The 16,921-nt window shown below is 36.2% G+C and overlaps 1 protein-coding gene across 3 annotated transcripts in view; it reads left to right on the top strand.

The window, feature by feature from the left end:
* Positions 1-16,921, top strand: part of Nbea (neurobeachin) — a 492,297-nt gene that overhangs the window by 195,175 nt on the left and 280,201 nt on the right. For all 3 annotated transcript variants that reach the window (XM_075950839.1, XM_075950838.1, XM_075950840.1), the window contains exon 33: positions 10,585-10,712. In XM_075950839.1, coding sequence (XP_075806954.1) covers positions 10,585-10,712 — 128 coding nt within the window. The remainder of the gene's footprint in view (positions 1-10,584; positions 10,713-16,921) is intronic.

The following is a 16,921-nucleotide window of genomic DNA, read 5'->3' as shown; positions in this document are numbered from 1 at the left end:
CTGCCTAGCTTTTCTGTCTACTGTGACTAGACTGTGCCAAGTGATTTTCTGTGCATTTGTCAGAGTTTGCTGACTCAAAAGCTGAAAAGAGAATCCCAGTTCACTCTTACCTTGGCCATTTTGCTGTTTTTTTTTTCTTTTCATTATCAATATGGCCTGTTTGGACCAATAGCAGATATATATATATATTCATATTCAAGGTATTTTGTTTTTGCCTGTGGTTGCCTTTTGTGTTGTGTAAGTATTTGCTTACATTTCCTCACTCTGTTGAGTTGCATAACCAGCTGGAATGGCTTTTTCATAAACGCATAACAAGAAACAGGGATAGGAATATGGCTGGCTCTCATCTGAAGACTTCTTTATACAATGATCTTTCACTTCTGTCACAAATTGTGACCTTATATTCTTAAATTGAGTTTCACACTCAGTTCTGCTGTAACTGTTCACCTTCTACTAAGCTGACAAAATTAGCTTCAGGTTTAATAATGAAAGTAAGGGCCTTGAGGGAGGTCTTTGGGCCTTGCCCAAACTCTTGTAAAAAAAGTCAAAATTCTCCATGCTTCATATTTTTTTAAAACATTAGAATGAGGGTTAAAACACCAATTGTTACAAACAAGTGTGAATTTTTTTATAGAATGGAGTCTTCAGAAACTGTTTCCACAGTGTGCTGGACCTTTAGTTCTTCTTCCATATTTTCATTTCCAAACTGTGAACATCAAATATTCCTTTCAGAATTTTAGTTTTTCTTAAACAAATGGTTCTTACTAGTGCTTCTTATTTTGCTTTGTATCAGTCTTAATATGTTTCTGATTTTATTCACTTTTAAGGAGCTTAATATTTTGTGTCTGTACTTTTATCAAGTTAATTTTCATTTCAACTTTATTGAGATCATTTGTTTTCATTGCTGAAGCTCAATAAAAATGATAAGAATTTACATATTAATGAGATTTACTAGTTTATAACCTAGTGAAACCACATTGCATATTAGAATGAAAAAATATATTTGTCACCTCAGAAATTTCCACGGTCATATATGTAATTTACCCATCCGTGCAAGTAGGAAAGGCTTAGGTGCTTCTCAGCTTTTTATTTTAGATTTTACATTCAAAGGTTTTAAAGGATGGGATCATATGATGTGTACTGGTTTTTGACTTCTTTCACATGGCTTATTGATTAGTTTGTTGATTCATTTATCTTTGTTCATGACTGTTCTAGTCCTATTTATTATCCAAGTATCATTCCACTTTGTGACTTATGAGTTTATGTGTTTTCTCAATGATAGACACTGGAGTTTTTCCTGCTTTGGCATATTACAAATAAGGTTTTAGAAAATCCTAAGTCTTGGGCTTGCCAATACGTTTATTTTATTTTTATTTTTGAGTAAGAATAACTAAGAATAAAATTGCTGGTAGGATAATAAGTAAGTTCTTAAAATTATGAGAAAATGCTGAGCGATTTTGTAGAGTGGCTGTCATTGCACTTTCTGGAGCGATGATGAAACATCCCATGCTTTTCATTTGTCAGTACTAGGTATTGTCACATTTTATCATGGTGAGATAATTATATCCGTTTTTATTGCTGCTGAGTGTTTTTGCCTGTGTTTATGGGTCATTGAACTCTTCCTGTGTCTTAAAATGGATTTTTCTTCTTAAAATATGTAGGCGTTACTAGTATACTCTTCATAGGTGCCCGTTGTCAGCCACATGTATTCCATTGTCTTATTCTATAGACTGTTTTTTTAATTAATTATTTATTTATTTATTAAAGATTTCTGCCTCCTCCCCGCCACCGCCTCCCATTTCCCTTCCCCTCCCCCAATTAACTCCCCCTCCCTCGTCAGCCCAAGAGCAATCAGGGTTCCCTGCTCTGTGGGAAGTCCAAGGACCACCCACCTCCATCCAGGTCTAGTAAGGTGAGCATCCAAACTGCCTAGGCTCCCACAAAGCCAGTACGTGCAGTAGGATCAAAAACCCACTGCGATTGTTCTTGAGTTGTCAGTATTCCTCATTGTCTGCTATGTTCAGCAAGTCTGGTTTTATCCCAGGCTTTTCCAGACCCAGGCCAGCTGGCCTTGGTGAGTTCCCAATAGAACATCCCCATTGTCTCAGTGTGTGGGTGCACCTCTCGCAGTCCTGAGTACCTTGCTCGTGCTCTCTCTCCTGTTAAGAGCTAGAACTTTCTATTTTCTGTGAATTTCAGTGTCTCAAATAGCATTTCAATTATAACTTCTGTAATAACTAAATCATCTTTGTCAACCACCAACGTCTTATATTCTTACTTTTCCCCCTAAAAGTCCTGTATTTCCCCATTGATGGCGAAGTACCTGATCTATTTGATGTAGTTTTAAAACAGCTGGGTAAGCTTTGAGATTTGCTCTTAGGTACAGTGTTTTAAATTTTGTTTTATATGTTTCTTAAAACAAACAAAATTGGTGATTTTTCATTATGGCTCAATTGATCCTTTAGACTTGTGGAGCATTGTATCTATTAATTACTGTTCCTGTTCGTCAGTGCTGTCTGTCGTGCACTGAGATCCTGAAGTTTTATTGTCTTTAAAAATATCTTTCATGTCTTTGGTGGTGTTCAGTGTTAGGATTTCTCTTTGTCTTACCTCTGGTTTTTGTGTTGGGTTAATGGAGTTTTCTTTTCCTTTCTCCCAGTTTCTCTCCATTGTTGATTTATTGTTTCCTTCAGTTTTAGGTTTATTTAATGTTTTAATATTGGAGTTTTAAACACAGTTGTAGTATTATTTGCTTATAATGGTTCACAGCAGACTATTCTTGCAACGCTTGATCATCATACATCTCCCGTGTAGTCGTTTGATGGAGCTAGATTGTGGGAAAAGGTGTAATGCTTAAAGCCTGCATTCTGCTATGGTGTTCAATCCGCAGCTTACAAATAAAATGAAATTAAAATAGATAGATAAATCAAAAGAAGCAATATAATACTATTGCTTTGTCTAAGACAGTCATTTTGCTAGTATTTATTATTTCTCATACTCTTAATTTACATAAATCTAGGGTTTTGTCAGGAATCATTCTCTTTATTGAAAGAACTTTCTCTAACAGTTCAAGCTATTTCAAATATTTTCCCGACATTTGTTTTTGTGAAAAGCCCCTAGTTTTCCTTTGATTTCTTCATGACTTTCTGACTTATACAGAATTGTTGGCCTCTATGTTTTGGAAATGGATTTGAAATATATTTTTTCCAAGTCTTCAGGCTTGCATAGTATTTATGTAGAGAGTGTTATTTTTTGTTCTGTGAAGTGAGCCTTTAATCTCTGCTTTCCTCAAATTTCTTATTATCTGCATTGTAATAATTTATTATGACAAATTTGGGTTATTTACTATTAATATTATACATGATGTTTTATATCTCTTGGGTACACGCTTTTAGTAACTTTTACTGTTTGTGGAAATTCTTAACTGATGGTCATGCATTTCTTTTGTTGTGTCTTTCATTTTCTTAGTTTTGTGTTGTGGCCACATCAAATTTGCAAAAATCTAGTACTCTGTTTATTAATTTCCTCATTTCTGCAGGCTTCAAGTCTTACACACTCAGACTGGACTGAGTTCTACTTTCAGATTATCTGAGGCTAAAAAAAGTTCAACTCTTATCATATGGGACTCATGAACCTGTTAATTATTGTCTGCCCAGACTGTACTTGGCACTCAGCATTTTCCTTTTTCCTTGAACGTGGCTTACTCTCCTCAGAACCAGTAGAGTATTTCAGATGCTTCTCATTCTGGGATGCTGCTCTTCCTCTTCTGACTCTTCTTTCCTGTCTTCTTTCTTCTCAGTGCTTCTTCTGGAACCACAGTAGTGTCTGTGTTTTTATAGTTCATGTGTTTAGACTGAGCACACCTCCAGTCTTAATCTCCCTGTCTTAATGTACACATGGCCTGTCTATCTGAAGGTTCTGGAGGTTGTGGCTTAGGTATTATTGGACACATTATTTAATGTAGTGGACTTCAGGAATTTAGCAAAACTATAAGAGATTACTTCTTACTGTCCCAAAACTCTTGAATTCCTGTGTGATAAAATACTTAAAATAGTATCTCTTAGCTATTAAAAATGTGGTGTGTTTATTGCATTATTATTAACTAAAATCACCATATTGTAACATTAAAATTTACAGCTTTCTAATTCTAACACTGTATCCCTTCACTAAGCTCTCCTAATCTTCCCCCTCATCTCCAGCTTATGTAACCATATTCAACTCACAATTTCAATGAAACTGAGTTATTTAGATTCTTCATATGTGTGATATTATGCAGTATTTATTCTATACATGATTTTTCTCATGTTGCATATTGTCTTCCAAGCCTATCCATGTTTGTTGCAGATGACATAAGTAAGTATTCTGGATGTGGTCTATATACCGCCTCTTCTGTATATACATTCACCTGTTGATAGACACTTAGATTAGTTTCATATGTCTTTTGTCATCTGTACTAATGAAGCATGAACATCTTTAAAGTCACTGGTTCTTCACCTGGCTTACTTAACCCTTTTGATTCATCTGTTGAAAGCATATTGTCTGTTTTAATCATATTTTTCATTTCTACCATTATTAGAGATTTATATATTTTTGCTTCTGTTGTAATACCCCTTTGCTCGTACATGCTGGCTGTCTTGTCATGTCTTAATTCTTACAGATGTTAATAGTGCTTATTGTAGATTCCTAGATGATTCTAGAATCAGATTTACTTATGATCCTGATTCTGTTAGCTTATCTCTGATGTTTTTTTTTATGCTGCTTTGAATAGATTGTAGTTTTGGTTTAAAATGAACTTTTTGGGTATGATGGTAGCATTTTAGTAGCATTGATGCCCAAAATGGACCCTATTCTACTGTGCCCAGTTTTCAGTGTTAGAAACTAAGTCATCCTAGTTTAATTTTATTTTTGTATTGTTTTGGTTATTCTCTGTGAACTGCAGCTCAGATGTTCTCGGTTTTTACCTTTTACATGAGCTGGTACTGTTATTTCTGTACTGTTTTGGTTCTTCTCTGTGAACTGCAGCTCAGACGTTCTCAGTCTTGACCTTTTACGTGAGCTGGTACTGTTTTGCCAACTGTTCTCAGTCTTCTTGTTCACTCTTTGTCGGATGCTTGGGTTTTGTCTTTCAGAGAGGTTCAATACTCTGTAAGCCCTTCTGCAATCATAGTGTTCAGGGGCCTGGGTTTCTTGCCCTGGTTCAGACTCATTCTCAGTCATGGGCAAATAGAGAATCTCACACAGATTCTGACTACTTCTCAGTGATGGGATCATAAAATATTGAGGTCTCATGATATTTTCTTACCCCATCCTTGGTGCATAGAATTTTCCTATTCCAGCACTAGCAATGTTTAGGTTTTCTTTTGTGTCCTGGATTGGCATGCTTGCCAGCTTTTCAACAGCCTCCATGAGTCTGTTATCCTGTCCTCTGGAGGAGATGGAAAATGATTCCAAGCGATGCTTTGTGATTCCTTTCTGCAGTTATTGGAACATCTCAGCTTCCAGAAGAAGCAAAGGAAGTTTTTTCCAACTCGTACATTCTGTCCAGTCTTTTTTCATTCATTGGTGAGACTTATAGGAACAATCTCAAAGTAATTTTAGTATCCTACTGCGTTTACCACTCTAAGAATTCACTCTCCCATATTATAATGCTCACACTTCAGCTTCAGAAATTTCAAATGTTAGCCGAACTATTATGACCAGTTCACATAAAATCTTATGATTCTTCTTCCTCAGCTTTCACCAGCAAAAGCATGTTCCTTCATCCTCTTCCCATTGAGAAGTTACTGGTTTTGGTTTCAGGTACAAGGCTAGTAGCTGCCTGATAGCATTTATATGCTCTTGTGTCAGAATAGGATTCTGTTCATTGTATGGCCTCCTCTGTGATTATTATGTGTGTGACTCTGGGTTTTTCCATCAGAAATAGATGTCCTTTATCTCAAGTTATTTGTTTATTTTTCAACTTACGTTTTCCAAAATTATCTATGAACTGAATGCTGTTCTAAAAGTACAATAAATTACTAACTCTGGGAGCAGCTCCATGTGCAAAGCAGACATATGTCTGACTTAGTGGGGATTGTTCTGGATAAGACCACTTATGAAGGCTTGAGGAATGGGAGTTGGTCTGAAAGAAAAGTGGCACAATTCCAAGAGAAGAACACTGCATAGGAAAGAGCCAGGACGGCAATAGCCTAGAGAGGTACCATCCTGAGTCCAATCAAGGCTCAGTGCCTTCACGTTTTCACTGGCCAGTTTTGGTTGTAGACTTGGGTGAAAGAGCCGCCCTTCTGGGGAGAAAGCACAGCTCTGCTCAGAGCTCTCCCAGCACAAGAGTCACTTACGTAGCTCCTGGGACGTTATTGTCTAAGAATATCTTTTAGAAAGCTTATTACCATTTCTATATCAGTGATTTAAAGCACAAATCCTGGTGCTTTGTATTATTGGGCTTGAGCCTCAGTTAATGCTTTATTTTCTTTACTTTATATTTTTGTCTTGCTATAGAGACGTTTTGTGACTTTTTTTTTGAACTAGTTGACTTGAAAAGAGGAATCGTTGCATTTCCATGTTCAGTTATTTCCTTTCTCTATACCAAACATCCAATTAACAATTTCCAAAAATGCACTCCAAAAGATTTTATAATTTTTAAATACATCCCTAACAGGCATCATGTTTCTTAAAACATGAAAAATGTTTACATGGAATTTAGTTTACATTTTAAAGTAATAAACTTCTTATATAGAAGAATTTTGTTCAGCCTCTATCTACTTCCTTAATGTGTATATTGTACTCTTAAAATATATATTATTCTGTTTGGAAGAAATTAGGAGAAAATGTCAGCTTTTGATTTTATAAGATCATGGAAAATAAAATAAGCACACTTTTCTTTTTTACAACATAATGTTTTGCTTAGTGGTAGCAACCCTAGAAACTTCAGCTTAAAAACTGTTTGACTGTGTGTTACAGATTCTGAAATTTCTGATCTGTTTACCCATCAGCTCTCTAGTATGCTTGCTCATATTTCCTAGCTGTAATTGAATGAAAGCCTGATAAAATGTTTAAAGCCAGGGCTTGTCAGTTCCTAGTCATAACATGTAGCTGATTAAACAACCTTGTATGACTTTTCGACCATATTGCTCCCTTTCTGTGCATTTTCCTAAACCTTTTCATTTACCTATGCCTACATTCCCTAATTCATATAGGAACATTTAATGGTAAAGTCTTTCTACCATGGAATTCCCTAATTGAATTATTTTCTATCTGCTGTTTCTTCTTGGTACATTACATAATAGAGTTACTTGCTTTAGCTTTACATTATGTTGTTAGAGCTGCCAATTCCTTTTTTATTTTAAGGAATGAATACATTTAAGAACTTTAAAAAGCAAAATTAATTTTTTATATTTATGAAATTATGCTAAGAAACTACAGTACTACAAAAGAATTGACCTTGAGAGTAAGTCAGGATTATAATTTTATAGTAACACAATTATAAAAATGGAGTGTAGTAAAAGAAAGTTAATAATATGTATAATTTCAAAAATGAGTATGGGTAATGACAAGTTTTCAAGGACTAGGAAGCAGCATGTTTCTGTGTACTTGGATTGTTCATCTTCCCCGTTATGCTGACATTGCTCTTACAGCCACCAGGACCTCAAATGTAGCTGGAGGTTGGATCTTTGTTTGGAAACATTTAATAAGTATTGTAGCCATGGGTTTTTAGACATTGTTTTCTCCCATTGTTTAATTGTGTTTTATTTGTATAAAATCCCTAGAATTTACTGAGACTTTTTAAATACATATGAAAGCAAGTACCAGTTTGGTGTAGTGGTGCACACCTTTGATCTCAGCACTTTGGAGATAGACGCAAACAGACCTCTGTGAGTTTGAGGCAGCCTGGTCTACATATTGAGTTCTAGGACAGCCAGAGCTATGTAGTAAGGCCCTATATCAAAAGAAAAACAAAAGTGAAAGGAAAAGAAAGAACCTAATTGTGATTTAAAAACAACAACATTAAGTACTTGTGCTACAGAACACATTGTATTAGATTTCACATCTATAGACTCTCATCTGAAGGTTTTATTTTCCTCTCTCTAGTAATTTTGTTAAAATTGTTGATAAATCACTTCATTTGTGGGCATTGTTTTCTATATGGAAATCAGTGGTACTCTTTCTTAGGAGTTTGTGCTCACTATCCAGAAATAGAGCCACTGAGCATCTCTAGTGTTTAGTTCAACACTAGAACTAAAGGAGAGTGAAGTCAGAGGCTAAAACAGTTTTGGTTCCAACCCAGGAACTCCCCTGACCATTAGGAAGTTGCTAGAGTGTAGTTGGAAGCCCGAGGGGCCAGTTCTGTAGTTACTGCACTTTTGTATTTATGCACCAAGTGAATGTGTTTTTGTAAATGAAGTAATATCTCTGAAAATATGAAAAACTACTTATGTTCCCCCTAAAGTAAATAAAGCATGCTATTATTTCTTGCACAGTAATTTGCTTAAAAGTATTCCCTTTTTTTCTGTTATATGGTGTTTGTTTCTTTGTGGTTCTTGTGGTAGCTCAGTCTGACCTAGAACTTGCCGTTGTCTGCCCCATCCCCCTAGTACTCAAATATACCCACCCTGCCCAGCAGTTCCTTTTACTTTCTCTTTGAGAGAATCATTTACTTATAAGACTGAAAGCCTTGGAGTTCTCCTGGGCTATCATCTCTTTGTAATATATTAGTGGATAGTTTTCTCATGTACAGCGTGGAGCTTCAACAATTTATACTGTGCTTTTCTCTGACCAAAAACAAAAAAGGAAGCCCTAGAAGTGAAGTGCAGGCCAGCATTATGTGCCTTTTTATGTGGAAGGATCAAAGTCCTTATTTGCCAAGGAATAAAGGGTGTCTAAAGATGAATTTTATTTCTGTTCCACTTCTTTTGATAAGTTATAATATAGATGAACACATATTTTACCCTCCTTTGTAAACACATGGTGTAATGTCAGTCTCTCAGCATAGAAATGGTTACAGATACTTTTCCAATTAGAATGTTTTGTGTAATGTGATGAGGAAATCAGGCAATATGACTTGATGATGGATATAAATCTACAGAAACTTGAATTTTTATATTTCTGTGTGCTCACTCATGTTAATTAAATACAGCTAAATATCAGTGCTTCTTTCAGAAATCAGCTTTAGAAAATATTAATAATTATCTGGATCTATCCCATTTCTACAGTTGTGATCCCTACTTATGCTTTCATAGTAGATGGAATTACTTTGTCTAAGAAGCTATGGACATGATTCTGCAGATGAATAGGATTGGGGGAAATAGGAGATAGAAAAGCTCTACTTTTAGTTATTAAAAGTCAAGGAAAATCTAGAGTGATGGTGAGAATTCTGAACCTTTAGGTAATATTAACCCTCTAGCTTTTGTGTTACCATTCCTTAGCATCAGTTTCTCTTTAGAGTGTCAGAGTGGTCCCTGGTCGATGTCAGCATCACCTGAGACCTGCACGTATGCTCTCATATTACAGCTGTATATGCTCAGTCAGAAGTGGGTGGCTGGGCAGTCTCTGTCAGCAGGCTCTACTGTGATTCTGCCGCACCCTGCAGATGGCAAACCTGAAATCCCTGTTCACTCCTTATTCCATAGCTCCTGTATGGCATGGACTCATCTCATGTTATATTGATTTTGTTGTTGTTGTTGTTCAGTAGATCAATGTTGGATTTTACAAGACTACATATGGGTGGGCTTTATTAAAAATATCACTTACAAAACTAACATTACTGACATCTCATTGTGTACTGGGTGCTTTTCTGCTTGGATTTTGTGGCTTAGCTGATTTATCTCCACTATGTAGATGTTAGGATGATCGTTCTTCAAGTTGGCAAAGCTGATGTTCATAACATCACATGGCTTAGTCTGTGACAGAGCCAATATTCCGCCTTAAGCAGTCTTTCTCATCCCTCATATCTACAAGATGTATATCTATAGCCAAAATATTAACCTGCCTGTGTAATAATATTTTCCTCTCCCACTTTTTTCTTTACTTACAACATATACCTGCAAAGCAACCACTTAAAATGCAATACTGAACACTTAAATACTATTTTAGGAATTGAGAAAGTAAATGGGCTTAGGAAATGAAAATTTTACTCTGACAAAGCAAGTAACCCGACTTTCAGTTACTTCTTTAGTTGTCTAGCTTTACAGGAAATGCTTTTTGAGAACAGGAGTTCTTTGTAACTGGTATAGTGACCACACAGTAGGCCTCAAAGCCGTTTTCATTGATGTTGTACGGAGACGTAGAAGAACTCATTTTCCCCTGACATTCCTAGATTTGTGGCAGTGTCTTTGGCCCCTTTGGGTGCAGAACTCAGGCTCTTTTTCACGGTGTAGTTGTTCTCATTCAGCTTCAGTCTACAGAGTAGACAGACACTTGACTCCACAAAACTGTGTCCCTTCCATATTTCCATATGAAGCTTTCTGTGTTCCATGGGCTCAAACTGGACTTTTACTGTGACTTATAAATATTTTAATTTAGAACTAAAGTTTATTTGGCATTTATATTGAATTATATTTACTAGTCTTTATGTCTTAATTTCAACAGCATCACAGCAAAACTTGAAAGAGCTTTAGAAAAAGTTGCTCCTCTTCTTCGTGAAATTTTTGTAGACTTTGCCCCATTCCTATCTCGTACACTTCTGGGCAGTCATGGACAAGAGCTATTGATAGAAGGTATGATTTCTCTATATATTCTACATATTTTACTTTCATGAAATGTACCTATTAATCATGGCATATCTTGTGCATTTAAAAAGATATGTATTGCCAAAAGATATCATAGCTGCAGATTCTTATGAGACTGTGTGTATGCTTTCTCTTTACTCATTTTAAAATGACACTTTGCAAAGTCAGTACCAATGACAGAATTCCAAATGAGGAACTTTGAAAGGTCTTAGCATGGGCAGCAGTGGCTCTTCAATCCCAGTCTTATTAGCAACACTACATCCTTCTCCTGGGACAGCATTTATTGAGCACTGGTCTCTTAACATTCCCTGATGTTCTGAGAGTCATGATTCTTCAAATGACTTTTTCTATCCATATGATGTTTTTAATGTAAGAAGCCAGTAAAAACATTGAGAAACACTGATGGGGATTTGATGAAGCTATTGTCTCCTTTTCAACAGCAGCTTAAGTCATATAGTGAATGGTAAAGATTTAATTTGTATACCGATAGTAGGAGAGGAGCTTTGAAAACTAGAGCCAATGAAGCTCTATTTCATTTAAGCATTCAGTTTCTGGGTTTCAAAAAGGGAAGATCAGCATCAAGATGGCCCTGCACGTAACAGAGGTTCTTTACACCCTTTTAGTGGCCTTCAGATTTAGTGCTTGTGGCTTCCACTTCTATTGTTGTTCTGCTTCTGCACAGTGTTTCTAGGAGGGCAAACTGTGATAGTCGATGCCAGCCCATGCAACCCACTACCTTGGTGTCCTATTTCTACGGTTTACTCTGTGGTCTTTGGGAATTGCTGAGTTACTGTTAAATGAAGTATTTGGATGAGAATTAAATTGCATAATGCTTTTAAAGTTTCCAGACAAGGTAGCTTGGGATAACAGGAAAATAACAATGTCTTTCAACTGAAGCAATGTGGAATAGAAAGTATCCATAGAGAGCCGAAACAGCTTTGTCTTCTGAGTGAGTCCTAAACTGACACAGTTGTGAGAAGAGTAGGAAAGTCACTGTTTCTGTCATTACTTCCACCCACAGAGCCATGTAGGAAGTGTTTCAGGGAAAAGGACTCTGATCATCTCACTAACTAAAAGCTGCTCCTTAATGAAATTCATGCTCTAAGAAACTTGAAAACTTCACCTTGGCCACAGGTTGTGTTTGTCTAAGTACATTGTTTCAGATGTGTTTGATTCATTGAACAATATGTGTCTCACGGATGCAGTGATACACCTGTCCTGAGTACTGTGATGGAAGGACCAGTTGCTAACCTCAAGGAGCTTACAGTCTACTGGGAAAGACCTATATTAGAACATACACCACATAGAGTATAGTGAAGCCAAGTGGCTGGATGACCACATACCCTTTTATTGGGATCAGAAGCAGGTGTGGTCCTGGGCTTACTCCTGCCTGCTCTTAGAGCCTCTTTTCTCATCTTCACACAATTTTGAAGTGTCTCTTCCTTCTGTTTACGTATATGACAGCCCAGCTGTGTCTTACGAATTCCAGACAGACTTTGAGCCAGATACAACATTAGATAGTAGACTGTTCTAACAGTACCACAGCACACTTTGAAGACGTTAATCCCCTTTCTTTTCAGAGAGGTTTTCTTATAACATTATTCAATTGTTTTGTTACTAATATCACTCTTAATTTAAACATTTGAAAAACTACCTGATTCTTCCTTAAATTATTTTCCTTCTACTTGATATTTACAGTAATTTGGTAAGAAATGACAATTTCTGAAAATACTAACTTGAAGCCTAGTTCTCCAAACTGTACTGCAAATATTTTATCACATTGTTTGAAAACCTGCTTAGATGGCGGGAATGATGTTACAGTAGCTAAAAGTAGAGATGCTGTACATGTAGTTTCCAAGGGGATTAATGTTCATTGGTGCATTCTTTCTCACTTCCTTTGTTCATTTGGTTTTGTTGAGTGTATTTTCCTGAGGAGCAAAAAAACTGGTAATTTATGCTTTCATGGTTTTTGTAACATGCTATTTTTATTTTAAATTTTCAGTAAATATTACTCAAAAATTAATGTAAATATTTTCTCACACCTTGCAAAATAATGAGTATTTTTCTGTATTCATGTGTAACTTCTTTTCAAAGTTTACAGGAATTAGAAATGTTAATAGGTAAAGAGTAAAGTTAATAATGTAATAATGCTATGTGATGGACCTTTTGGCCTTGTGTTGTTATTAAAATATAGCTGCACATTTTACATAAGTTATCAAGGAGTCAGAGCATCAGTAGAACTATAAAAGTAAAAGTTATAAGGCCATGGAGTGGCCTGAAGTCAAATCAGATACTGGGTGGTTACTCCCACAAGCTTTGTGCCACCATTGCCTTTGCATATCTTGCAGGCAAGACTCCATTGCAGGTCACGGGGTTTGTGGGTATATTGGTGTACTGAACTGCCTAAAGGTAGGTCCTGATCATATCAGGCAGTGTATCTTCAGAAATAACTGCTGTGTAGTATGTCTGTAAATGGACCATTGCCAATCTCTAACATTGGGAATAAGTTTGATCACTGAAAGAGCATCATCAGACTAACAAACACACTTAAGCAGACATGTGAGGAGTCAAATTTCTCCTAATGATATATGTACAGCTGCCTAACATATCACCCAGTGTACCTTCTGCAATTTTAAGCACTGAGCCCTGATATGGTTTCTAGGACCTTTTCCCTTTCCAATCCTTTTGAATCAGTTTGTCATTATTAAAATAAATCTATGATTTTTTTAAAGACTCACAATACTGTTTTTACATGTATATATTTGACTATTTGAGGTTCTAAAGAATTATTCCCAGATAATATTTTAACTATTATAACTTGGACAAAAAAATATTCCCTTGTGTAGCAGTCTTTCCAGAATTTTCCATAGTCAGACATGTGGACTTTTTCTTATACCTTTTTCATCAGTAGGTGAAAGGCAAGAGAAATGGCTGGATGAACTCTTAAATATCCCTCAAATATTCTAAATTGAATTGAAAGACTGTGAAAGTAGGCCTCTATTGATAACAGTGATGTAAAATTGACTTAAAAATGAGTGTTCTAGAGTTGAATTACTGCCACAAGCTAGAAATTAAACATTCATTTTCTCCCTTTAATTGAATATAGTTTTATCATATAGTTTTTCTGTAGTCAAGTTAAAATTATATATAATGATCATGTCCTTCCTCACTAATGTAAAAATAGTATTTCTTTATAATAGAATGATAGTAAATGGTAGATCTTCAAGCTGTGAATTTTGTTTTTTTAAATGTCATTCCTTGAGAAAGTAAAATGTTGATAGCCTTAATCCATGACCCTGCAAATGGCCCATCCAGTCTGTGTATCTAGGAATTACTGCTCAGCAACAGAATGAAGATCATACCTGCCAGAATGTGGTTGTTACTTCCAGACTCCTCTGTTCTCTTTCCTCTTGCCGTAGACAGCTGGTAAGCAAGTCATAACTCATTTAGCTTTTATGACTTCTTTGTTTTAGGTAGAGTTGTTTTCCGTTTAGGGTCCTCTTCCTTTTATGTAGACCTCTTTTCCTTTTACATGACGTTCTCTTCATTTTACAGAGTCTTCTTCCTGTCCTTTCCTCACCTCAGAGTTACACTCTCCCTTTGACTTCTAGGGCAGGGTCTGTAAGAAACATTAATGCACTCTTCAGTGCTTCTGTGTGGCTTTTATTCTGTTATGGATGAAAAGTATCTGCACACTTTTTGTCATTTTCTCATTTAAATTTTATTACATAATTAATATCCAGTACTTTTCCCTCTACTTGAAAGGATACTGTTTTTGCTACTGCTAATTTTTGCTAGAGGTAAAATTTTATGTTCTTTGGTAAGAATTCCCAGTGTTGATCTGCTGTCCATACCCATGAGTTTTCTACTTCATTCTAGATTGTTCTCTACTCTACCCTAGAGAGGTGCATGTTGCTTCCTGTTCTTGCTTGATTTGCATTTGGGGATCAAACCCAGGACCCTAGGTATGCCATGTGAGTGCTGTGGTGCTGAGCTTTTCCCCAGCCTCCACACTCTTCCTCATGCTTCCGTCATTCCATCTCCCTTGCTCTAATGTGACAGTTCCTCTCTTGAGAAGGAAAACTGTCAAACCAGTGTAAAGAAGCCAGGGAAATTACACAATCAACACTTCATTTTCTTAGCCATTGATTATTTCTGTTTGAAATATTGCTTACTATGAATAAATCTTGTGACTTTTATTACTGTGTATATTACATACTTTATCATATATGTATGCCAGAAGCAAACCTTGAATTCATGTGACTGAAACCAGTTTCATGTTTTAAGAAAAGAAACCACATTCAATGTCTGTATAATAAAATATATTTGAATTGTATCTTGGTTGGGTGTTTTATATTTAGTTTTCTTTCTCTACATGTAGTTGTTCAGTTTTCTCTTCAGCAATCAGTCACTGCTACTTTCAGATGTTCTCTGTTCTTTATGTGCAAGCTAAAACAGTATCATTCATGTTCATGTCTGTCGCTGTTATTCAACGTTTTTTAAACTTATTATGTGATTCCACAGCAAGTATTAGTGCTACTTTTATTTTGCCTTTGGTAGACAAGACTGTAGTTATTCAAGTTTTAGTTAGGTTCTTTTTTAAATGTTCAAATTCTTTATGAACTACACTGTGTAAAAGTACCTTGGAGTAAATACAGATCCAAGTCTCAAAACCCTCAGCAAAGATGACAGAAAAATAACGAGTGATCAAAAATGTTAGGCTGTGTGACTTGCTGCACCAGTGGAAACTGCATACCAGTGAAATCAGAAAGCATTTCTCAGAGATCTGAGGGGCTAGGCAGATGGCCCAGTACACCCACACAAGCATGTGGAACAGAATTTGTATCCTCAGACCCTGTATGAATGTGATATCCTGCTTGTGAATGCAGTTCTGGAGAGGCAGAAGCAAAGAATTCCAAGAGCAAGCCGGCTGGCTAGACAGGCCATATGGGTGAGCTCTGGGCTCAGTTGAGAGACTGCCTCAGTGGATAAAGTCCCTCACTTACTGTTCATCCTCTGTTATCTGGCTTCAACTTCCTCAGTTCTTCAGAACTGTTCTAGCTACTGTGACAGCTAAGACTCTAGTCCTTAAGGACACTTTTAATCCTTTATATGACTGCATTCTGCGAAAAAACTCTTATATTTCACCCTCCCCATGGCCTATCCTATAGTGAGGGCTGCTTACCAAGTCCGTCTTTATCAAATCCACCTGCACATGAACAGCTACTAGTCAATGACTTTGGAGGATTCAATTTTAAAATGAAAACCTAAGTTAGTATATACTTTTAATTGTAATAGTATCCACATCATTGTTAATTGCTAGCTTCTCAGGGGCTGTTATTAAAACAGTAAAATGTTTCAGTGAATAAGGTAGAGAATAAATAAACAAGAAAGACTTCCTACATTATCTTCAGACTTATACACACACACACACGTGTTTGTGTATGCATGCATACATAAATACAGCCACCCAAAAATACAAATAAATGCAGTAATTAATTGAATGGTGAATAAATCAATAAAATTTTGAAAGAGAGAGAGAACTAGTTTAGTATTTATATTTAAAGATGTAGGCTCCATTGTGAATTGCATGCTGAATGTCAGAATGTGGAATACATTTTGACCATTTTTATTTTGAAAGCTTTATAAGTAATATAGAACCAGTATATCACCCAAAAGTTTGGGATGGAGAGAAGGGGGGATAGAAGAAAGAGGGGGGGAGAAAAAGAAAGAGGGAGGGGTAGAGAGGGAGAAAAGAAGGGAGGGAGAGAGGAAGGGAGTACAAGAGAGGAAAGGGAGAAATGTTTCAAAGGCATGTGTGTTTATCTTCTCAGTGTTCACTTCAGTGCCTTGTTCCGCTGTGCTACAAAGTAATCCTGAAAAACCACTGTTATACTTTTTTAGCATTATTTATGCTCACTTGATAACTTATAGGAAAATATTCAAGTTAAACACTTGCTGTGATGATTTAGATGAAACTCTGTTTAGTTTGCAAGTACAGGAAAGAATATTCTGACTTTAGGTGGCCTGGAAATAAAAAAGGAATGTCAGTAATAGAGACCATTCCTTTTGACTTAGAAACTTCATAGCCCCTAGTTTCTGTATATCTCTGTCTTTTGAGCAAACTAGTTTCTCTGGCATAGTCATCAAAATGGGGCCCATCACAGCCCCGAATCTAAGTTCTCTTTTAATGGGAA

Source organism: Microtus pennsylvanicus, chromosome 16, assembly GCF_037038515.1.
Source record: "Microtus pennsylvanicus isolate mMicPen1 chromosome 16, mMicPen1.hap1, whole genome shotgun sequence".
Taxonomy (NCBI): domain Eukaryota; kingdom Metazoa; phylum Chordata; class Mammalia; order Rodentia; family Cricetidae; genus Microtus; species Microtus pennsylvanicus.
The sequence above is the reverse complement of the archived record's forward strand: the minus strand, read 5'-3'. Positions and strand labels throughout refer to the sequence as shown.